At 41.3% G+C, this 24,147-nt stretch overlaps 1 protein-coding gene across 1 annotated transcript; it reads left to right on the top strand.

Annotated features, from left to right (window-relative positions):
* Positions 1-3,436: 3,436 nt before the first annotated feature.
* On the top strand, positions 3,437-22,833 carry CHIC1 (cysteine rich hydrophobic domain 1). Its single transcript, XM_030967753.1, has 6 exons — positions 3,437-3,655; positions 9,950-10,004; positions 16,302-16,457; positions 18,024-18,080; positions 18,267-18,326; positions 19,017-22,833. The coding sequence occupies exons 1-6, from the start codon at positions 3,486-3,488 to the stop codon at positions 19,065-19,067; spliced, it is 549 nt and encodes a 182-aa protein (XP_030823613.1). The 5' UTR covers positions 3,437-3,485; the 3' UTR covers positions 19,068-22,833.
* The last annotated feature ends 1,314 nt before the right edge of the window (positions 22,834-24,147 follow it).

Below are 24,147 nucleotides of genomic sequence, written 5' to 3'. Positions count from 1 at the left end.
TGATGAGATCCACATTTCTACTTCTGAACAAAATAATGGGAACTTGCAGTGAGATGCAAATCACCTTGGGAAAAAGAGTTTGCATTAGTTAATCAGGGTTAGTTTGCATTAGTTAATGAGGGTTTGTCCACCAGACTTATAATACATTCTCCAAGAGTATATTCCCATTATCCAACAACCTCTTCCTGTCTGAAATGAGGGAATGCTGAGAGCCAACCTGACATGACTTGTTCTATGTTTTTCCTCCTGAAGAATGCCTGTGTGGGGCTGATTTGTGTAGAACAAATAGGGGAAAAGGACATTGGAAGAAAACTCAGAATCTCTCAGGCCCACATTAACATTCCCTTTCCATGCTCTCCCAAGAGTGCCTTTATTTAATACTGTGCTTTGGTTTAACTCCTGGATTTCTGCTCTTTGTGTTTCATGCTCTATAAAAGAACACTTCTGATTCCAAGAAAGGAAGTGATTTGTGTGGATAAACATTGCCAGAGACCATCATCCTTCACAAATCTTTCTGGTTTTATGGCATAATAGTTTCATCAAATAAACAGCATCCTAAGGAAGTACTAAAAATGAAGCTTCTATTTCTTCCTTTGAAGCCATAAAGTTTGATAAGTCATGCTGAAAAAATTCCCTGTAGTATTCACTTCTCAAACCCAATACTAAAAGACATTCTTTAAATACAGACATGGGACACAAAAGGTGTTTTTTCTAAAATAGTCTATTTTCAACCAGATGGTCATTGTTCCTAGGGGAGAGAACACTTACACATAAAAAAAAAATCTACTGCAACTTCAGCTGAACTTTGACTTCAATCTATTATTTAAAAGCACAAGTTGTTAAATATGAAGCTGCTATAGCAAAGTACCTTTTCCAATTAAAAACACTTTTTTCTTGGTTTGTTAACACCTCAGACACTCATTATAAAGAGGTCACACAGTAAGTGATGCTTCATTTTACACTCAATTCAGCAAGTTATTGTACCACCTGCTCTGGAGCTTAATGCCATATCACCTTCTGGCACAATGTCCATTTAAATGTCTGTAACATTGGTTTGTTTATTAAATCCAAACCCACCTTGCATTAAATTAGGTTTTTCAATTAAACACGAGACTGAACTGAATGTGTTCCTGTTTGCCACACCTTGCCCTAACCCCTGAGTGTCACCACTGTCATATTGAATGTGACAGCTGAACATCCTTGCAGACAAGTCCATGGGATTTATTCCACTTTCCAGCACACATTCTGCTTGTCCCTTGCTCTTTCACCCTTGAGAAAATTTCAAGACATTTTAATTGGAAAAACACTGAACACATGAGAGCCCTGAAGTATCCAAGGCCAGGCCGGACAGGGCTTGGAGCAGCCTGGAGAGTGGAAGGTGTCCCTGCCCATGGCTTTAAGTCAGTCCCCTTTCAATCCAGACCATTCTGTGGTTGGATGGCCTTTCCCACAGACAGGTCACCAGAGCAGCCATCTACCAAGACAGCCTCAACTGAAAATTAAAGCCCACAATGTAAATGCACAGCACCAGAACTATCATTTCCTCCAGTACTCTCAGTTACAACACTCACCTTTTTGGTTTCCACACCAGTTAAGGCAAACATCCAGAATTTAACTGAGAGTAAAATAAAGACCAGTAGCTTATGAATACCCCTTATATAAAACTTTATTTTAGTTGTTTCAACACTTTCTTTCCATTGATTATGAATCTATATAAAGATGAAGATCAGTAGAAAAAATATCAGATCCTTAAGTATAAAATAATTTTCTCTTTTTTTGTCATGTTTCTAAACAGGATGTATTTTCAGTATTTGGTCAATTACTTACCTTCTCTGCAATTTACTGCAACGTTCAACACTAAATAAGAAAAAAGTATTTTGACCAAAATAGGATAACAAAATTTTGTTTTATAACAATTTGTCTCTTAATTTTTTTCTCTAGTTTAGAATATGATTTACCTGCAGCTCCACATAAGATGGATAATGTGCTGAAGTAAGAGCACGCAGCACTGATAAAACTGTAGCTCATAAAATGTTACTTTTGGAGGCAACAAAAATTTTCACTGTTGAGTCATCTGCGTTTTTCTGCAGTCTAGAAACTCCTGAAAAACAATAAAGATGATTCATGAGGGAAGTAGTTTCCTGGAAACAACAGACAAGGATAGAGACCCGTTTTTACCTGATGCAGGAGGACGTGAGCTCATTCCCTAGAGTACCTGCAAGTCAGGAATTCTGATTTGTACACACACCAGAGCCAACACTTTGTAGGAGCTATGCTAACACTAAGAAGAACCAACCCCCCCTCATAATATCGTTTTTCACTCTTCTATTGCAATTAGAAACACCAATAGTTTTTGGGTTATTTTCCATTTGCAGTAGGTGAGTAATTAAGTTTTTATTACCTCAATAATAGCTTACACCTGTATGCTGATGGGGGCATTCCCCTGAAGTATTCTGAGAATTATTTTCCCCAGTTTTGCTGTTCCTATGTGGATCTTCTTCCCCTCTCACCACCCCATCACGCTGCACATAACTCATTTTCCAAACCCACCGACAAACCCCAAAACTCTGGGAAAACTCCACAACCCCCACCCTCCCTCATCTTCACCTCAGGTACCCCGGGGAGCGATAAAGGGCAAAAACAGGAGGGGAAGGGCAGAAAGCGCTACCCGGCTGTTTTTATTAAAACCGTCACAGAAACACACCTGGAAAAGAGATTCAGATAAAGGAGGATCAGCAGCTGCCCCCGCCTTCCCTCAGGAGCCGCCCCTCGCGCACCTGAGGGAGGCGCGCGGACGAGTTATAAATGCGGTAACAAAAGAGTACAGATATTCAGGCCCCTTGTGCGCCGAAGGTTCAGGGGTGATTTGATTTTTTTTTTGGTGGGTTTTTTTTTTTGGAAAGTAAATGAAAATCCAGTGAGGTTTTTTGCCGGCTTTCCTGTAACCAGCAAATTAAAACTCCCCTGAGGAGCCGCTCGCGCTGCCCGTGACCCTCGCGCACCAGAGGGGCGGGAAGGGGCGCGAGCGCGCACCCGAGACGGGGGCGGAGGGAAGGGAGGTCGGGGCAGTTATAAACTCTACTAACGACAGTAGAGATATTCCGCTTCCGTGTGCACGGAATGTTTAGAGCGAGTCTCTGAAAACAAGTTAAAGAGTTCAACGAGGTTATTCCGGCTTCGCTGTAACCACCAATGCTAACTCCTCTCAGCAGCATCCCCCCGAGGCGGCGAGGGGCGCGCGGGCGCAGCTGAGCGGCCTCCTCCGGCCACCAACACCGGCCGCAAGCCGCTCCCCACCGCCTCCGGGGAGCTCGCGCAGGAGGTGACGCGGAGAGCCTGGCCCCGGCTACCGCACCGCGCGGCCCGGTACGCGGCCGGGCTCCCGCGGGGCCGCGCTGCGCCTGCGCGCCGCCCTCCCGCCGCCGTGGCCGAGGCGCGGCCCCGCCCCCGGCGCGCGCTGCGCAGGCGCGGCGGGAGGGCCGGCGATGAGCGTCCTGCTGCCCAATATGGCGGACTTCGACACGATCTACGAGCTGGAGGAGGAGGACGAGGAGGAGCAGGATGAGCCCGAGCCCGTGGTGCGGAGCCAGGAGCTGCCCCGGCCCCGCGACGCGCCCGATCCCGTAGCGGTACGGGGCGCCGGGCACATCACCGTGTAAGGAAGGAGCGGGGGCAGCGTGAGGGGCCGGTGTGGCGGGGCGGTGGAGCCGGGCGGGAGCGCCGGGAGGGGTGAGGGCAGCGGCAGCTCCGTGCCCCGGCCCTGTCGGCCCCAGGCTCCCGCCCCGCGGGGCCGAGAGCCGCAGCCCTGCGCCCCTCTCCCCTCTCTGTGAGGGGAACTTGGTGAACGTGGGCATTTTCCGGTAGCTCGAGGGAACCCCCAGCCGTGAATGAACAGCCGGAGTTGGCTGTCGGTGCAGAGGCTGCAGCGCAGCCCTGGCAGCTCTCCCTGGTTGCTCCTCTTTATCCAAACAATTTGTGAGATAAAAAGCAAAGTCCACGCGATGCGAGGACGAACAGCGTGTTCAAACCATCTCGCTGTGACCCTTGTGTGCCAGAGCTGAGCCAGGGAGCCCCCACACTGCACTGCAGAGGAGGCTCCTGCCCGTGCTCTACTTTATCTGCCCCGAACTTAGTTGAGAGTTTGGTTTAGATTGAGTGTTTTTATCACTGGAACACAGCGTGAGCCAGAATGTTTGCTGCTCATTTAAACAGTTGAACAGAAGACAAGCAAGCTGTGTTTCCTTATATGTAATGTTTACTCGTAGGGATTTTCTTAGTATTCCTGCTCCAGCAAGCTGAAGAATTAATAGAAGCAAGTGCATCCTTAACAAATTGTTGGTTGTCGTGTTAATTTTCACGGCAGGGAGGGAGGAATTGAAATTTATGTATTGCAGAGACCCACCAAGCTTGTGTTTGGATTGCATAAAATTCCCATTTCTCTCTGTAAATAGGTGCAGTGTGCTCTAAGTCCCTGCAGCAAAAGCTCTGGCTGGGGAAGGCTCTCCCATGCCACGGGAAGTGGGCTGGATCTGTGTCCTCATGGCAGCCTGGCTCAGGGTTGCATCGAGCTGGTGCCAGTGAGGAGTTGCTCTGCTGCACCGCAATGCATTTACTTGTGCAGATGGAATTTCTTTGTGTCCTCACCCCAAAGAGCTGCTGGCCTGACTAAAGCAGAGGTGGAACACAAGCAAAGATGCTCAGAATACCAAGTACCCATCTTAGGAGCTACCTGACTTGAAGTGCTCAACTGGAAAAAAACATTACACACTCATCTGCTTTGCTTTCTGTGATGCTTTTTGTGTGTTAGTGATGTTACTTACAGTTCCTTCTTGGCTCCAGCATTTTTTTGGGATGGGCAGGAGCATATCCAAGAACTAGGAATGTCTACATCAAAAATAGCACTCTTGTCAGTGAAGTGGAAATCCTTAGTTATGTGCCCTTGTAACCACCTGAGCTGAATCCCCATCCAACTTATTTTCCCTTTCTCCCACCCCTCTCAGTTTTCTTCTTGTAACAGGACCTACCTGCATGGTAGGAGGCAGCATTTATCAGCTCATGCTGTATTTTTAAATCTCCTTATACTGATTAAAAACATTTCTTGGATGCTACCAACAAAATGCAAGTAAACCCTGGGCACTGGAGTATATAATCCTAACATGTTAAATGGGAACTGGTTTGCTTCCCAAAGAGTTGTGTGTTGGAACTCTGTCACTTTTTGATCACACAGAGGCTGCTGCTTTTGAAATCAGTTGGCTGCAGAAGCAGCCTGCTCCAGTTACTGAAGGGAGAGACGTCATCCAGGAAAACCTGGGTTTGTTTGCTAATGAAAGTATCTGTCCTGGCAAGTCAGACATTATTAAAAAAAAGAAAACCAGTTATCTTTATAAAGCCATTGTTTTCCTTGGATTTTGGTTTCAGATGTCTCCTGTTCCTCAGCTGACACTGGCCTCCTTGAATGCTTTTGGTGTATAGAGGAGGGATAGCTCTCAAATTCCAGGGTCATCTGCTTCAGCTTTTCATGTCGAGTTCTCTTACAAAACTCCCAAGTTGGTAAATTCAAACGCTCTTAGTTTCCCGCAAGAGACTTTTTATTCTTATGACCTTGTCAGTGAGCTGCTTGCTCTGACAGAGTAACTATTCTGCTGTATCCAACAGTACTAAATATAAATCCCAAGAGTTTTCTGAGGATATTTGGCAGGATCTTGCTTTTCCCACTTTACTTTTGCTAGCCATTCTACCCCTGTGTGTGGTAAGAGTGACCATGTAAAAAGTATTTGTTTTATTTTAGTTAAAGAGGATGTGTGTAAAAATGGTTGGCAAAATTTATGTTCATCTTGTCCAGGATTCTTTGGAAAAATTCTGTCATATTTAGTGAAAGCTTTTTGAAAAGCTTTTGAATTTTAGCACAGATAAATTACTAGGTCCTGGTAAATGCCTTTTCTTCTGCAATTCCCTTTTGATGAGTTCTAAACACCTTGTCTGCTGTTTCTCCCATAGTCAGTGTGGCTGCTTGGTGTATCCAAGGATCTGCACACAGACATTTGTAGTGAAGACTGAGTCATGCCTAGCAAAGCAAAGGCAATAACTTCCAAAAACAGAGCAGTAAGCAAACTGTAACTTGGCTGTAGGGTTGTGTTTATCTGCTATAATTTTTCTGTATCATTAAGTCCATTTGGATGGATGGTAATGAGGTAATGAAATAGCAATTAAACATATTTTTGCCATTAGTATCCAGCTTCCTGCTGAAGTCTGCAGACCTCCTAGTCTGGCTAGAAGTTACCTGTTGGTGTTGTATCCTGTTTTCTGTAGGAGTGCCCCAGGGACCCACAGTCCAGGTGCTGATGAAAAGTTTATTTTCATCAGCTGGGGAAGAGAGGGAAGAGCCAGTTGAGATAACATTTGAATATTATCTGGTATTGTTCCACCTTCCACATATTTAAAACAGCAAATGACCTCAGCCTTCCACTCATTACCAAAAACTTCATTTTCCAAAACAACATCTGTGGGTAAGGATTCTTGGATAGTTCTGTTCGCTTCACAGGAAAATGTTCTGGACTGGGGAATATTAAATGTCCAAGGAGATTTCAGCTCAGGGCTCTTGAGGAGTGTCATCTTTACCCTCTAATGTTGTCCAAAGCTCAGCTGATACCTCATAAAGAGCAGTGTGGGATCTGAGCTCCACTCTGCAGAGGGGTTAAACATAACCTGGATTAGGTGTGGGGAAAGGAGCTCTGCTCAGAGGGGGTTGGAGAGCTTCACTAAACAGGTTTAACTTGTGCAGTCTAGTAAGGCTGATTACTATCTATAAATACAGGAGTGGGAGAACTGAGAATGAGGTGAGGTTTGAGTCAAAATTAAAAGGCAAAGCACGTTGAAATATTTCTCTTCTAAATGTAAGAAAGTGTTTCCAAACTCTTCCTGTTTCACTTCTGGGGACAGAAAACCTGAGCTCCTGCTTTGTAAACTAATAAACGTTATCTTGTGGTACCTGTTGCAGGTGAGGTTTGCAACTGGTGGTTCAAGATGTTCCTTTCAGCCTTTACTGAGGGATTGATGCATTTCTCTTATTATAGCTCCCTAGGACAAGTTGTGTTCTCACCACTCTGCAGATGGGGGGAAATGAGGTGATGGGATTTGCCTGGTGCCATCCATGAAAACAGGGAAAGAGGGCCAGAACTGGCAAGTGAGGTCATCCTGGTTCTGTTGCAGCCTCTAGGAAACAGTGCCTGGCTCTTGGAGGTACTTGTCATGCAGCGAGGAAAGTGCAACAAAGAACGTGGGTGACTGATCTGAATTTCTAAATGTTACACTTTGGGCAGCTTGCACTGAGGAGTCACAGAACTGGCCCAGAAATAAATCACCACCAACTGCTGCTCTAAATGACTTAAGGGACAGCTACTGGAATTGATGTATTGTGATTTTTAAATATACTGAATTTTAGAAGATTTTATAGACCTGCTCATGCTAGATCACTAGTCTATTGTAGGAAGTCTAATTAAGTTAATTACCTCTTGATCAGTACTTTAGATTTTAACTTCTTTACATGGAAGGTTCTAATAACACTTCAGTACTTTCACAAAGTTGCCTGTAAAGCTGTACAACTGTATAACATCCTGCTTCAATCTTTTTATTTTATTTGGTTGTTGAGTCACCCCTCTGCTCCATCTAACAGGAGTTTAATGTCTCTAAGCCCTCTAGTAAATAATCACAGAATAGTCTGTAAAACTTCCAGAGATATTTCAGTAAAACTGTGCTAAAGGCCATCAGTGATTCTGACTAAATATAGTGTTTAAAGTATAGTTAAAACATAAAGTTATATTCTTTAGCCACTCACAGGTGTCAGTGTGAGAGATGCCATTCTGTAACTCAGGTTTCCTGGACGTGCTGCAACTGAAGGCAGTGTTTTGGCAACTAATAAAAATTAGTTATTTATGGGTTTTAATATGTGTCACAACATCAGCTTTGAAATTTAACCCAAAACATATTGTGATCTTGCATTCCTAATCAGATTTATTAATCACAAAGCACTAATTTATCTTGTTCTTTATGGAAATTGGGGTGCAATGGGAATTTTCATGACTATATTTGATCAGTGAGATAAAAGAGACTACCTGTGGCTTAGGAAGTGTTTGAACTCTGAATTGTTGAAGGTCAGAGGAGGGTTCTGAGGAGCAGCTGGTACATCTCTGCTCTTTTTTTTCATTTCTTTTGCTGTTTCCTAAGCTGCTGCTCCTGGCCACTGTAAGAATCAGTGTTGAGGACAAGATGGACCTTTGGCGTGGTTTAGTGGAATTGGTCTGTTAGATGGGTAGAGTAAATAATTCTTGAATTTTTCAGTAGTTCTTTTATTGTGTTGTCTGATTGCTCCTGCTTTGTGATCATTCCAGGTTGTTCCATTGCTGATGCACAGAAAAGTCTGGGTTCCTCAAAGCAAGCTTGGGAATATGCTTTATAATTTTAGTCTTTTTTTTTAAGACTGGAAAGACTACTTCATTGCTCTCCAAACTTCCTTAAAACTAAATATATAACATTACAAAACCTGGAAGATTTCAGCTTGAAAAGGTACAAAATGTGGAGGCTGACTTCCCAGATTACAGAGAATGGAAATGTGCTCTGTTAGTAGCCTTTGTGCTTGCCTAAAATCTTACTGGTTTTACTGTTTGGGGGTTTTTGTAACATTTTACACAAACTATTGCTCTTTACAAGAGGTTCTAACTTAAATTATTCATCTAAGGACTGGATTGAACTTCACCAGTGTTGTTTCCAGACATTTCAGTTACTGGGTTTCTAGAGCCAGCACAAGTTCTTCTGTTCTGCCTCTCTCTTCTTTAAGGTTGATTTGAGTTTTTGTTACTCAGGTGCAATTTCCATTGTCAGTTTTGTGTATCTGGGGTATTACAGAGTGCACAGGAGTGTGTGTGTGATCTGATGATGGGCACTGATGTCCAGGGAAGTGTTGGGACCTTTAAGGTCCCTTCCAACCCAAACCATCCCACAGGTCTGTGATATTTCAGCTATACTGGTCTTGTTTGGGACCAGTTTGGAATATGGCAGGTGTCAGTTTGACTCAAAGCAAAGTTTGTTTCTTCAATAACTTCGAATGTATTTGTGCTCACCTTTTTGGCAGTGATTCTTTCAGGTATTTTGATTTTTTTGAACACGTATACTCAGGAGATAGTTTAGCAGAGCTGACTTGATGTACAATATATTTAACTTTCATCAAACATACAGATTGTAGCTGAGGGCCAGCTGCTGCTGTATTTTGTTAAATTACTGAATTTTAAAGGTTCAGGAGTTTTGGAATAAGTGGTAACAGGTTTACAAGCCAAATCCAGCTCCCTGGAGCTTTCACTGGTTATAATGAAAACCTTTTGCTCAAACCCCAAAACACTTCAGTGAAGAGTAGTCACAGTGGTACCCAAAACTTAATTTTCTTGAATTTCACAGTTGTTGTAAAAGTCTCCTTTGTGTAGGCTCTTATGAGGTACCTTAACTCAGCCCAAAGGAAGTTTTTAAAACCATGTAGTTATAAATTTTTAAGATGATGATGAATGGGGTCCTTAAAACAAACTTCATCTGTTGCATGTGGAACAACTGCATGTGTAAGAAAGTAAAAGAAAGGGTTGTTGAACCTGGGATTTCATAGCTGGAGGGTTTTTTCTTACAGAAATCAAAGATTGAAACTTGCTGCCATCCAGTTGGAAAAGGATTTTTGCATTCTGGAGGTACTGAAGTAAGGCACTGAGCTGTGTTTGTGTCTGAAATGGCTGAATGGTACACGAGACCTTGTATTAACCTAGATCAGAGCTCGTGAAATAATGCAACTGTAAGGGCAAAAGAAATTAATAGTGGCTTCTTTTTAAAGTAAAAACTCTTATTACATTTTTTTATTAAGGGAAACAAAGTAAGTTAGGTGGAATATATTTTGTTTGTCTCTTTTGTTTTCAAGGTTTGGCTTGAGCAACAAGTTTGATACAGAATTTCCTTCTGTTCTGACAGGGAAGGTAAGTGTGAGATTAAACTGTTCTTTTCAATGGGAGGAGCCAGTGCATCCAGTGGTTTCTGTGTTGGATACCTGAGCATGAACCCACTCAAAACTGTTACCTGTGGCCTGTGTGACCCAGCTGCTCGCTGCCCAGTCCCTCAGTGTAGCTGGAAACAAGAAGGATTTGCAGTGATTGTTATCATTATTGGCATTTCAAACACAGCAGAGCTCACCATGGATCCCACTGTTTCCATGCAGACATAGAAGCAGCACTCACTTAACCTTGCTTTTGAAATACCTGGAGTTTGTGCTCCCTCCTGGGTGAATTAAATCAGTACAAGTACTAGACCTCTCTTGAGTGTGCCTGACAAGCCTTGAGTTTGTTTAGACAAATCTCTGGAAGTGAATCTGTTTTATCTGAAGCTTTACAGAACAAAACAGAGTGTTAAATCTACAAATTAAGGAGGTTTTTAGTGCATTTTCACAATTACCATTTAGTTCTGAAAATTAGTGGTGACAAGTCTCTTGCTTTCTCTGGAGTCCTGTCATCTTACTTAATGCAAGTGTAAGAAACTCTAATTTGTAGCTATTAATTCAATCTTCACTAAATTCTTAGTTTTAAATAATTTTTGTAATTACATTTTTTTAATCTTTTAATTGCTTAATTCTTTTTTCTCCTGAATTTTTTTCTTCCTGCTGTTTCACTCTCTAATGCTTTGTTTTTGCTTTGATTTATATCCCCCTCGTGTATCTTTTCCAGAATTTGGGAAGAAAAAAGTTTATTTGGCTCTTTCTACTTTGTCTCATGTCATCCCATAGAGCTGCACTCCCTCTGCAGCCCCTTGCAGAGGTTGAGTCATCCCAACAATCCACCAAATGCAGCTGAGTGGTTGCTCCTGCTTCTGCCAGATCCATCTGGGCTTTCTCCTCCTGCATTTTCACACCACAGTACAGTGAATAAAACCCTTGTGTTGAGGCTGCCCAGCTGATCTGCCAGCAGTACCCCTGGAAAGCAGGTTCTGCTTGGGAGTTTTTGGATGCTGAAAATCACCCTGGGACTTTTAGGATCTCACTGAGCTCAGAAAGATAAATCCTACTGATTCCAGTGTGAGGGCTGCTGACAGCACTTTGCATTTCACCACCTTGTCTGAGGCTTATTCTTTTCTGATCACTGAACAGCTGCAATACATTTGGAAAAAACAATTTTGATGTTCTTTTGCTCAAGTTGTAGTTTATTATAAATAAGCCTGTGGAAAATCCCAGGCAAGAAACATTGAAACTAAATTTAATGATATAATTTCATCTCTTTCTGTCTCTTTAAAATATATTTGAGTTATTAAAAAATAAACCTACAACCAAGTCTACACTTTTTAATACCAGCATCAGTGGCTGTCACATTTTCCACTTGACTGTCCTCCTGTTGTTAAATAGACAGTGAACAAAAGCTTAATTTAAAGTTCACTTGAGTGCTTGGACTTAATTTAGCAAAGACAGAAAAGAGGAAATTCTTCTGTTGGCATTTCCCTTCTTGTCCTGGGTGTAATCAGTGCTACAGGAGTGGCATGGGCAGAAATTTGCTGTATGTAGGGATGCTCCTCTGCTGAGAATCTTGTTATTTTGTTGTCTTGTGGATTTGAGGGCCTTTCTGAGCAAGGAAATGAATTCCCTTTTGTCAGGGGAGAACACCAATCAAACAAGATAGTAAACACATTTCTCTTCCTGCCTGCCACCACTGCCATGAAAGACATTAAAAACCACAGTTGTGGGTCTTTCAGTTTTTAATACTTCAGTCAGTTGCAAGAAATAAAGAATCTGCTTCCTCCTCTGGTTGAGGCAGTCAATCATCTCAATCCCTATGTAGAATGAAAGTTCAGTCATTTTTTCAGTAAGTTTTTCTTCAAGTACCCTGTTAAATAATTCACGATAATCAGTATTGTAGTCAACTGAGACCCCACTTTAAGATCCTCTGTTGTTAAAATGTAATTTTTTTGCTTTTTATGAAATCAAAATTTATGAATAACAGTGACTGTTTATATTTACAAATTGGGATTAAAATGTTTACTCTGAACTTGCATTGGTCCTCAGCTCCTCTAAGACAATGTCATTGTTTATTCATATTGCCTGTGTAACATTAAGTTGAATGGCTTTGCTGTCCCCTGTGAATTGATATTAATAATAAATCCCATCTGCTAATGGAGTGTAAGGGATGAAGCCATTAGATGGGCTTGATGGAGTTCTCAGTGGTACTAGTTTTCTTTGGAATAAATACAGATGTAAAAGATGTAGGTTTTTAAAGCAGGAAAAATAATCCTAATTAGAGAAAACTCTGCAGCTACACCTTTCTCCCAGAAGCACAAACTTCTGGGATTTATGCCACATTCTTGGGTTAGTAATTTCCTTAAGCTTCCTGCCCTCAGCCCATCCACATCATGATGGCAGCAAACCTTCTGATTTTCTTTTTCTGAAACCTGCAATCTCCCTCCTCATTCACCCACTTTCCCAATCTCCCAGTTTTTACAGAGCCTGCATAGCTGTTGTAGGTTAGCCTAGAGCTACATGCCTGTAATTACATCTTCAGTGTTTAATTGAGCCTTCATTTGTTGCTTTCCTTGGGAGAGGTGAATGTGTACATTTGAGGGTAAAGCACAGACAATAAAATAATAAAGGAAAGGAGACCCAGGTACATCAGATGTTTGGCGTAGCTAATTCAGCTGGATTAATATTTGTCTTGCAGGATGAGACAGAAACTCACCTGGTTTGTAAATCCCAAGCCAGGCTTCTTTTCAGAGGAACATTATAAGAAGAGATTTGACTACATTTAATAGAGAGGAAATATTTAACTTTTAATAATGTAATTGGACCTTGGCCTAAATTGGAATGTTGGTTAAATTTAAATTCCATGTGCTACAGGTTTACAGGATTATTCATTCTCTTAAAAAGCTTTTAACAAAATATTCTCTGTGAAATGGAGCACAATAGCACCCACTGCTCCAGGTGACCAGAAAATGATGGAGGCAGTGATCCCGAAGGGGAAAAGTGGAATTTCCTGCTCTGATCTTGAAACAAAAGGGGTCCTGCCCAGAGAGGAGTGTGCAGTGCAGGGCAGGGGGAGCCATAAACTGAGGGCTGGGCATTGTGCTGTGTGATTGATAGTGCTGCTGCTGATGATGATTGAAGGAGGAAGATCAGGCCTGCTGGGCCTTGCTGCCTCCCTTCCTGTGTTTGGAGATCCTCTGCATCCTGTTGTAAAATATTATGACACCCCCTCCTTTCCTTTTATGTTTTTTTTTTGTTTTTTTTCCCTCCTAAAAGGAACTAATGTCCCTTCCCAAGGTGTACAGCACAGCCAGGAGCAAAGTGCTTATCTCATTCTTTTCAAGAGCCAGACACAAACTCTCCAAGAGATTTCCAGAATTCCTCAAAACTGAGCTTTCTTAGGGAGCTGTCTTTGTGCAGGAGGAGCTGTTAATTCTGTTTGTTTGAAATACATCAGCCCCTTCACAGACACCTTTCAGAAGCTGTACCTGCAAGAAGGCAAGAGTTAAAATTGTGCCAGAAAATCAACAGTTCTGTGCTGACTTTCATTTGGATTCCATTTCATTATTAGATTAGAACAGTTGTTTACAGGTATTTTGTTCTTAATCACTGTGTAACAATGCTTAACTGTCACTGAGCTGTAAACTGAGCAACAAAATTGTGATTTCTTCTGTTTATCACAACATGAGGCTTATCTTGCTGTCCAGCTCCTTTGGTTTCAGATGAAGATGTGTCATTAGTGACAGAAACATTTGTTGTGATTCCATTTCCTAAAGACAGAAACAATCCAATAGTTGGGGTTAGTCAAAGGCATCTTAAGTAATTTCATCTTATGTTATAGCCAAGTGATTCACCTTTACATGAAAATATTTGGTGAGTTAGCAGGTAGTGCTGCTTTCATAATGTTTTATTAAGGTAAACATCAGACCAAAACTCCTGAAATGGGAATTTTCTCTTGCTTAGTGGCATCCAAAGTTGGTTTCTGGTTTAGCCATTTGCTCTGTAGGAATGAGAGTACTTCAACTTTCATCTTAAAATGTAGGAACATGTTACCCTGATGTGAACAGTGAGTCCCTAAAAATTATCACAGGAAGAGGGAATTTCCCTGGGCTTTCTTCTTAAGTCCCAAATTTTTCTGCCAGCTGTGATCTGAGAATCTGGTTGAGTTCTCTTCATGTTGGATGTTATCACTGATTATTCTTGTTAAACTAAATTCTGGGCTGTGCCATTCCATTGTCTTTGGCAAGTTTGTTCAGCTGGATTTGGAGGTTGGGCTGTGTTGTTGTCAAGGTCCAGTAAACTTTATGTCTGAAGGAAAAGGAAACATTCTCTTTTCTTAGGAAGTCTCATTACAAAACTATGAATGGATTCTAGGAAAAAAAAAACCCTACTTATTTTTATATTTCACATAAACAGAATATAAAATTCTAAAAGATCTATCAAAGGAAGTGCCATTTGTAGATATCTAAATATGAGGCCCATGGAAACTTCCTTAGGAGTTGAGAATACCAATTAATGTAGGAATCTCAGTTTACTTTGAGGCAGTAACTGCAGCAGCTGCCTGAGGTTACTGCAAACCACCAGCCCAGATGTTCTTTCCTACAAAACACTCTCCCACGTTGAAGATGAAATGGTTTTGCTCATGTGCATCTGGTAGTTGTTATATCCCAGTACAAGATCTGGCACTGGCAAAGAAATCCATGAAACTTTGTTCCAGAGACATGCAAGTACAGGATAGTTTGCCACATTACAATGGGATTTTTTTCATTGCAGATGTCCCAGTACAAAGGATCTCAGGGGGTTTCTTTGACCATTTTCTTTTATTTTTCTCCCCCTAAACTGTCTGTTGTAAAACAGACAATTTTTTTAGTTACTCTGTTTGTAGTAACAAAACAGTCTAATTAATGTGGGAGGGGAACAAAATAATTACTTTCTATGTGTTTATTAATTCCTGCTGTAAAATAATCGCAAATTATGTTCTCATGTTTTTAACTGTAGGCCTGGCTGGTGTGCAAGGCCAGCTGCCCCTTGACTCTGTAGTGCCTGGTGACCTGAATGGCCAGGAAACAGATGTTGTATTTATTTACTCCCTTCCCTGCAATGCTTTAAAGAATTCAGCTCAAAAGGCAGAGCAGCAGCATCAGGTCCTCTCCATTTCCTGCCCCGTGGCTTTGCCCCTGCTGAAAAGGATCTTTGTCATTAAATGAACTTTTGTTGGTGTTGCTGCCCTTGTTTGCAGAGCCAGATGAGCAGAGCTGGGCTGCCTTGGGTGGGGGTTGTGGAGCCCAGCTTTGTGTACAGACTCCCACTGGGGATTTGCATGCACATGGCAGGGAGGTAGGAAAAGTGGGGTTTTAATTGTTCTGAGTTGTGCCTGCCTGGTCAAGTCTCTTGTTGGTCCTGATTTATTCTGTTTTGTGTATTTGAATGCTGGACTGCATTAGAGTCAAGGGTGTCATCTTGGAGTCACTGCCTCAAATCTATGTTTGACTTGTGAGATGGAGTGACTTGGATTCTGTAGGGAGATGAAGGATTTGGGGTATGTGAGTAGGTGAGAAATGCAGTTATTGGAGAAAAGAGCTTCTTTCTGGTACAAAACATGTGATTCCACTGTGACTCTGCAGTGGCAATACAGGTATAAAATACTTATTCCTGAATTTCAAAAAGCTAGTTTGCTTTATTCCTAACCCTGTACAAGGTGCCTTGCTCTGCCTTAAATACAATCCAGTGGATTCCTTCCTAGGCTTCCCTATTGTAGGAAGCAGCCACAAGGGAAGTTGTGGCTTCGTTATGGGCCACTTCAGGAAGTTATTTGTGGACAGAGCCTTCACCCAGGCACAGTGTAGACTTAGATTGGTGTGACACTAATCTGGACAATATTCTCCCTTTCTTTGGTACCTATTTTTACTCCAATGCTCCCACATTCCCTTGGAAAGCAGACATCTGTCATTCTTCTGTGGTTTTGCTCAGTGTAGCCAGTGCATGTATTGCCCAGCTGTGTCCCAATTCTGATTTTGTCTGGGCCCATTGTGTTTTCAGGCCCATTTATTAATTTCTGGTGCAGTAAATACGGATGAGCTGCTCATCCAAAAGATGTTTGGCTTTTGAGCTCAGATTTGTGCAGTGCACGCACCAGAAATGAATTTGTTGCAGGAAAATGACTTTTCGTGCTGACTGCGTGAAGATTGTATTGTTTCCTGTTTCATTTTAACCTGTAGAGGCAATTTGTGAGAAAATTCACCTGTGCTGGCTCTCCCTGAAGTTGAGCCTTCTGTTGCAGGTGGCCCCTGAGGAATTCAAGACCAGCATCAGCCGAGTGAACGCGTGCCTGAGGAAGAACCTCCCTGTCAATGTGAAGTGGCTGCTCTGTGGCTGCCTGTGCTGCTGCTGCACTCTGGGCTGCAGCCTCTGGCCTGTGGTCTGTCTTAACAAAAGAGTGAGTCCGTGTTTCATCACATTCTAGGGATTTTTAAATTATTGGTAGGATTATATAATTTTTCATAATATCTTCACCATTTTAAAACCTTGATTTGGTCTCACGTTCAAAAGGTTATTCTGGTTTCCATCTTAGAAAATAGAAAAAAATTGAAATTACACCAAATTACCAGATAATTCAATAGTTTTAAGAATAGCTGATCTCAGTTCGAATAGGATGGAGTATATGATACTCTAAATTTCCAGGATTTCTCAAGGTCTAAGAATTGAGTGCAGAACTGAACCTTCATGACCTTCAAAGAGTGGCAGAGTGAGACTGAAAAATCACTTCTCCTCTTCACACCCCCCATCCCCACTCCCTCCACTCCTCAAATAAATATTTTTAAAATTTAAAAATAACTTTTTTTGTATGCAATAGGCACCATAACATTTCAGAGCTGTGGTTTATTTGCTGTATTTTACTGTTCTGTTTCTGTTAGGAACAAGAACAAATTTATTTTCTAGAGTTTCCCCCAACACAGTTGACCTCTCCTGTAATCAGGCCCAAAGTAATAATTTTGGAAAGCACTTCAGTCAATTACCTCTGTGGTTTGTGTTTAGAATTGATTTATCACAGTAGTAAATATTGGAAATGCATTAATGTGTTAACTTGTTGAAGTGCTCATCACTGAAGCTGCATCACTAAAAAGTTACAGAACTTGTTTTAGTTCATTTTAACTGCTTTTATAAACTTAATTATTGCAGAGGTTTATGCCTGAGAGATACAAAAGGAATATTTGCAGTTTTAAAGCCATTTTTAATATCCCTGTGAAAATCTAAATAAATGCCCATTAATTATATTAAATTCTCAAGGCTGAAGGGAATATGCACCAAGTAGGGGAAATGATGGCACTTCCATAGGGGTGTGAGGGTGATAACAACCATTCAGTGATTAAAATTAAATGTATACTATGCAGGATCATCACAGTTGTCTTTGTGTGACCTTCAAAATCACTGAAACTTGAGAAATTATCTCTTCTCCACATCATGGAAAGAGCAGGACATGAAGGACACATTTGGTAGCCAAGAGTTGAAAATTATTTACTGTGAACTGGAGTTTGGTGGTGAGGGTTTTTTTCAAGATCCAGATCACAATTCCCTTAGCAAAAATCTGGAAATTAAACGTATGGAAATCTGTGTTTTCAGCAGAACACCTGCAGTGAGTGCAGGATTTGGCCAGGAGACCTTGTTCTGTTGGCTGCGGGAGGTAAAAACACCAAATTCAAAAGAATCTCTTACTAACTAAATGAACTCTGGAAAAGCCACAGGCCTAAGTTGCACTTGATCTTAGAAATTTTTCCAATGATTCCAAGTTAACAAAAAACCCATGAGTGTTTTCCTTTTTTGAAGAAAGGGGGAGTGGGTGTTGCAGTGATAAGATTTCCATGTATTTCTTCTCTGGTTCATTCTACTTTTATAAAATTTAACTTACTATAAATTCACCTCAGCCAGAAATGCAGCAGTGAGATCCTGCTGGATGAGAGCAGCTGCTGAACCATTTCTGATCCACTTCTGACTTCCTTTCTAGACTAGAAGATCAATCCAGAAGTTATTAGAATGGGAAAATAACAGACTATATCATAAGGTAAGAAAAAAGTGCTTTTTTTTCAGCTTTAAGAATATTGGCAATGGAGGATTTTACAGTCTTGTCATAATTCCATACTTTATACTGATCCAAAATAATAGACCCTAATAATTCAGTATTGCTAATGGTTGTTGCATTACCCATCCAAACAAGGCTGTGCTAATCCTTTGTTAATTATTTCTTTAGCTTGGTTTGCACTGGAAGCTGAGTAAAAGGAAATGTGAAACTAGCAATATGATGGAATATGTGAGTATTGCTTGTTACTTATTGCTGTTCAACAGAACTATGATTTAATAGAGAAAATCCTTCATTTGTGACCCTGTGCAAAAAGATTTCCCAGCCAAATGTGCAGTTTGGTTTGTAATTTGGAATGAGGGAGACCCACTGGGACTTTCTGCATTGGAGTGATTCCCACACCAGCACCAGTCCATAGTTCCTTAACACTTACCCTCCTTTTCCAGTGGTGTTCACAACCCCTTTGATTCAAATAATTTTGCAGAAATATTGCATCTTTACAGTAATGTGGTTTTTTGGTTGGACCTTTTCTTTTGTGTTTTTGGTTTTGGTTTGTTTTGGTGGGGGATTTTTTCTGCCAGCTCTAAATTTCACATGGTTTTAAACAAGACAGACCTTGTAGGAAAGCAGAATTTCAAATATTTCTGTGGTTCTACCACTGCCCTATCCCCTTTAACATGTGAAGATTGTGTAGGCTTTAGGGAAAGAGATCCACCCCAAAAAAAAGCCAAGCACCCAGAATCCCTCTATTTCAGAATGGCTGCAACCTCTGCTTTGTTACCCTGGGGAACATTCCCTCCTCACTGACTATCTCAGATATATTTAGTCTTATGAATTAGCTAATGTTCATGGAAATTGTGCTGAAGCTTTGAACTTTTTGGTTACTGTCTTCTGTTCTTGTCTTTTTCCCTTCTTCAACAGGTAATATTAATAGAGTTCTTACCAAAATACCCCATATTTCGACCTGACTGAGGAACAACATTGGTCTTTCATGTTACCTGTCATTTTCTACCCTTAGTGCCTTGTAGATGATTTTGGAAAGAAGATGGTCTACTTTGCTGTGACTTAAAAATGTTCTTCAGTAGAAATCTTCCTTGCTGTTACTTTCTTTTGTTAAGAAGAGAACAATTTGCACATTTTTTTATGTTAAATGAGGCTTCTATGTTGCACTCTGAATTTTTAACATTACCAATAACTGATAGAGTTGCCACTAGGGATCTTAACATCAGTGCTGCTTAAACTTGTTCTGAGCATGCTGCCTTATTAATTTCTCTCTTTGCTGTCCTCCAATGTGCATCCTAAAGCTGTGTCATCCTATATTTCATCCTAAGTGTTGCAATCCTAGAAACCCTCAGTAGGAATGTCCAGGTAAACTCCAGTAGTAATGATTTTAGTAGAACCTGCTTGCATAGGACTTGCAATCAACAGCACTGGTTTTGTCCTGCACTTTGCAAAATCATCATTTACATTTAGGGGGTTCTTTAGTTTACCCACTATGGATTTGTAAATATTGACTCTTTGCATAATGTAAAGTGTGGTATGCCAAGGTTTACAGAATGTATTATAGCTCTTATTCTATTGCCAACAGTCCCCAGCATCTGTTCCATGTGCTCGTTCCCCTGGGATTGTACAGCCCCACCCACACTGGTTTTATGGGAAAGCCATAAAGAGTTTGTACATATGTCAGATGTGTAGGGCTCAGTTGCACTTTGTTTAGTAAATGGATAAAAAATGCATAGCATTTCTGTCTTTATTTTGAAAAGTATTTCAGCTGGTGTTCGCAGCACCTGAAATACAAAGCTGAAATCTTCACCTCTGCAAAAGCTGCATTTGTGGGGTAGATGGCAGCTGTTATTAACAAAATACCCTAAAGTCTCTTTTGAAGTGAGGAATATATATGGATGTTAAGTTCTATTTTGTTTTGAAGTCAGGAAAAATTAGCCTCAAATTGGAGATCTTCGTTACAGAAGAGAAAAATCAGAAACAGCCAAATCCAAGCTGAAGCAGCACCTTTGTTACTGGTGTGATGTGGTTGCACTTCAGCATTTTCACAGTTAAGTGACATGAAGGCCCTTCCAGTGGAAAGAGGTTTTATCTCAGTCAAAGTGGAGTTTCCAAACATGCTGAGGGGAGGAAGTGCAGCAGTTGAAAGGGCTCCTGAATATGTTTTGGCAGTCAGGCACTGTCTGGAGAGCCAGGAAAGGCTTGTGGAATTCAGTATTATTTTGGATTCTTCCCTGTTTGCCTGATCTCAGGAAGGGAAGTCACTGTAGAAAAACTTCCTCTAATGGCTGATCTAAGCAAGAGCACTTGATAAAAGAAAGCAAATGGAAATTGTTGCAAGTTCCTTGCCTTTCCTAACTAGAAATAACAAAGCCCAGCAGATAACTGAGCATCTGCAAGTTGTGGTGGATTTCATTATCAGTGTCCAGGCATCTCTTTGCAGCATCTTGACTCCCTGCAACATCATCCCAAGTTGCTTTTTAGTTTCAGGGTGACTTGGGGTTTCCTCTGAATGTATTTGCATCTCTCCAGTTTGCAATATGCTATTAAAATACAGTATTTGTAAGACCATTGCATCCTAATACCTGTAGTAGGTCAGATTCCTTGTACACAGTGTTTACAGAAGGCCAGTTTTATGCAAGTTGTTACTCAAAGGGAAGTTTGTGCTGTTTCCTGTGCCAGACTGATGGTTCAGAGTTTGAAATCTGCACATTTCATGCAGAAACTTTGTTTGACTGGTAGATTGGTGACAACTAAATGTGTAATTGCATTTGTAACATGAATAAAAACCTCCTGTGTTGTTTGAAATTATCATTAGCTACACCTCGCAACTCGGATTTCCATTGCAGAACCAAGCAAAGCGTTGTCTCCAATTTATTTCTGTTTTTTGGGGATGAGTGTTAACTGGAAGCAGAGAAAATAATGGCAGAAAAGGCAGAGTAAACCAAAACTGAAATGGCACACTCAGTTCTTTCTTTGGGTTTCACTGACAAATGAGTTTCTGGAGTAATTAACAGAACAATGGAAGTTTCTTACTGTTCTGCCAGAACTTTGTTGTGCAAAATACTCAAAAAATCTCAGCAGGTTCTGATTTTCTTCTTCGTGCAACTGTATTTTCTCCCTGTACTTGCCCAAAGGGGAGAACAGGCACTTGCCATGGAACCACAGAATGGGTTGGGTGGAGGGGACCCCAAAGCTCCTCTCATTCCACCCCTCCTTCCACCAGCCCAGGTTGCTCAGAGCTCCATCCAAACTGGCCTTGAACACTTAAGCACATAATATTAATTTGTAAGGTTTACATTTTAAGTACATAAATCCTATACATTTTAATTTGTCCTTAATTATTACTTGTGCAGTCTTCAAACCATGAATGGGTCTTGTCTTTGTGTTTTAATTGACATTTAATTATGTGGCCATAACATAAAGAACCAGAGCCAAACCTGTCATTTACAGTAAGCTCCGTGTTTTAATAAGTAGATAAATTTGCATTAAAATGCAAAACCAGCAGCAGTATTACATTTGCATGTGAAAGACACAGGATTCATAGCTCACTGGAAGGTGAAGGCAGCTGTCAGTACTGCTGTGAACTCTACCCAGGTTCTTTTTGCTTGGCCTGTCCTTTAATACCAAAACATCACAGGTAATTCTGTCTCCCGAGACTGGAAATCTCATTTTTGACAGTAAATGATCAGCATGAGTTGGTGAAGTGTTCATGGAGGATATCTGTCAGAATTTGTAGCAATGTAACAGATTAATGTCAGCAGAGTGAGTGGAAGTGGTAAAGAAAGTGCCTTGGCTGGTTCCAACACCATTGTGCAGAGAAGGAGAAAAGGGAACTAACTGGTCCCTCTCAGGAGTGGGAGTTTGCAGCAGATTTTTAAAAGCAGCTACTGTCTACCAAATCAGTGTTTATTTCTTCACATCAACATGTTGACACTAATTTTGTTTCTAGATTTTATCCAGGCAATCTTTGGGTTTGTATCTAGAAAGTTTAGTATCTGGAGAGTACTGAAGGAGTGCAGAACTCTGGCAGAGCATCAAAGCTCCTCCTCAGTGATTCCCCACCTGCCCAAGGGTGTTTTCCCAGAGCTGGAATACAGAAGTGTTCAAACATGCACACCCAAGTCTAGGGAGTGTGGGTTTAGTTGTAAATGAGTGACTTTTAAACAGAGAAAAAAAATTATTAAATCTGGTGTGGTTTTGATAAATACAAAAAAAAAGTTGCTATGCTCTTCTTGATAGGTACAAAACTCCATATGCAAAACCATTAATTGATGTTTATTATTGTCCCACTGACAGTTTACTACAGTTTCTTGTCAACACACTACCATTGGAGCAATAAAAATGTCAAGCTAGTAACATTCACCATCAATTATTTATCACTTTAGTAAGCAATGTTATGTGATTCTTCTGCCATTCTTTTGTTTTCTGCTTTTGGTGTTCTTACAGTGTTGTAACATACTTGTATTGCTTCTGAAAAGTGGTTTTGTTTAAGCTGTATGAAACTGTGTTCTTAACACTTTTATTCTGTTTACAAGTGAACAGCCACTTTTTTAACAGGACCTCACGTCTGGAGAGTTTTCTCTCTATTTTTTATTTTAAATGAAAATAAAATTCTAACTGAGCTTGCTTTCTATAATTTACTGCACTGGCTTGTGCCATTGAAAGAAGCTGGAAGTCAGACATGCTTCATCACTTTGAGACATTTTTCTTTAATTAAATTCAAAGATGAAAACCTTGAGTAGTGCAATGTGTTTATGGAAAAAAAACTCTGAAATTTTCTGTGTCTTTCCCTGTAGAGGTGTTTTAGTGGGATGGCAGCAGTGGTGGGGTGTGTCTAAATGAGGCACACCTGAAACAGCCAGGCCAGGGCCTTGGATCATTCAAACAAGGCTTGGAAAGCACAGGAGGGATTTCCAAAGATGAGAACTGCAGGAATGATCATCAATCTGATTTTCCTGGTGATGCACCTTCCTGCCAGGCCAGTGGTGGAGTCCCCATCCCTGGAAGTGTTGGGAAACCTGTGGATGTGGCCCTGGAGGACTGTGGTTTAGTGGTGACCAGGGTGGTGCTTCTGGTTGATGGTTGCACTTGGTGATCTCCAAAGTCTTTGCCAGCCTTAACAATTCCATTATTTTTTGGTGGGCTCACAGACCCTCCCTGGTAGGGGAGGAAGGAATCTCTCCCTGCAGCATTCCTCTCCAAAACCAGAGAGGTTTTCTCACACCTCCCAAGGAGCCAGCCTGAGCAGGGACAGCGTGCGAGGGTGAACAAATCCTGGCTCCCAGAGGGGTTTGTGCCCAGCACAGCGCAGCCCTTTGTGTGTGTGACCAGCCTGCCTTTGGAGCTGTGAAAGCAGGACTTCAAACTAAAGTCTTTGGCTCATCCCTGAGGGAAAAGCCTGCATTCCTGAAAGGGGCACGTGCAGTTTTTGTTGGGAGTTGTTCTGGGCAAACCCGGGCTGCTGGAGCATGGAGCTGATCCTGGATGTTGGCTGAGAAAGCAGGGAATGTTTCTGGGGTGTTCAGCCAAAAGGAGGATGAGGAGGCTGAGTCAGGAGTTAATCCCTTAGGGGCTTTAGGGGATGTAATTGCCCAGACTTAGCAGCAAAGGCCTGTGTTAAGGATATTTGGGATTTGGCCCTGACTCTGTTGGAAGGCAGTCTCAGACCTGTTGGTAGAGCAGCTTGCTGTGCTGTCTGTGCCAGTGCATTCATAATGCTGTGTCTGCCATCACTTGAACTGTTCTAGCTGAGTTTATTTTTTCCTAGTGAAGCTTGGAGAGACTTCAGCCCTTCATTTCTTAGACCAAATTAAATGTTAGCCTCCTCTCAAAAGCAAAGTTCTGTTTCTGTTCATCCTGCTTGCATTTATTTGAATTAATTTTCCTTGAATAGGAGTGACCAGGAACTATTCCAAAGTGGCTCATGGCCAAGAAGGCACCAGGTATTTATTTCAGTGTTGATAGTTCCCTCTCTTGTGTGAAAAGAATGTGATCCATTAAATTTAAAGGGTCACATTTGTCTCCTTAGTGGCTGTATTGCATTTCT

This window comes from Camarhynchus parvulus, chromosome 4A (assembly GCF_901933205.1).
Source record: "Camarhynchus parvulus chromosome 4A, STF_HiC, whole genome shotgun sequence".
NCBI classification, from domain to species: domain Eukaryota; kingdom Metazoa; phylum Chordata; class Aves; order Passeriformes; family Thraupidae; genus Camarhynchus; species Camarhynchus parvulus.
Note: the sequence above shows the minus strand (reverse complement) of the source record. Positions and strands in the feature narration are given on the sequence as shown.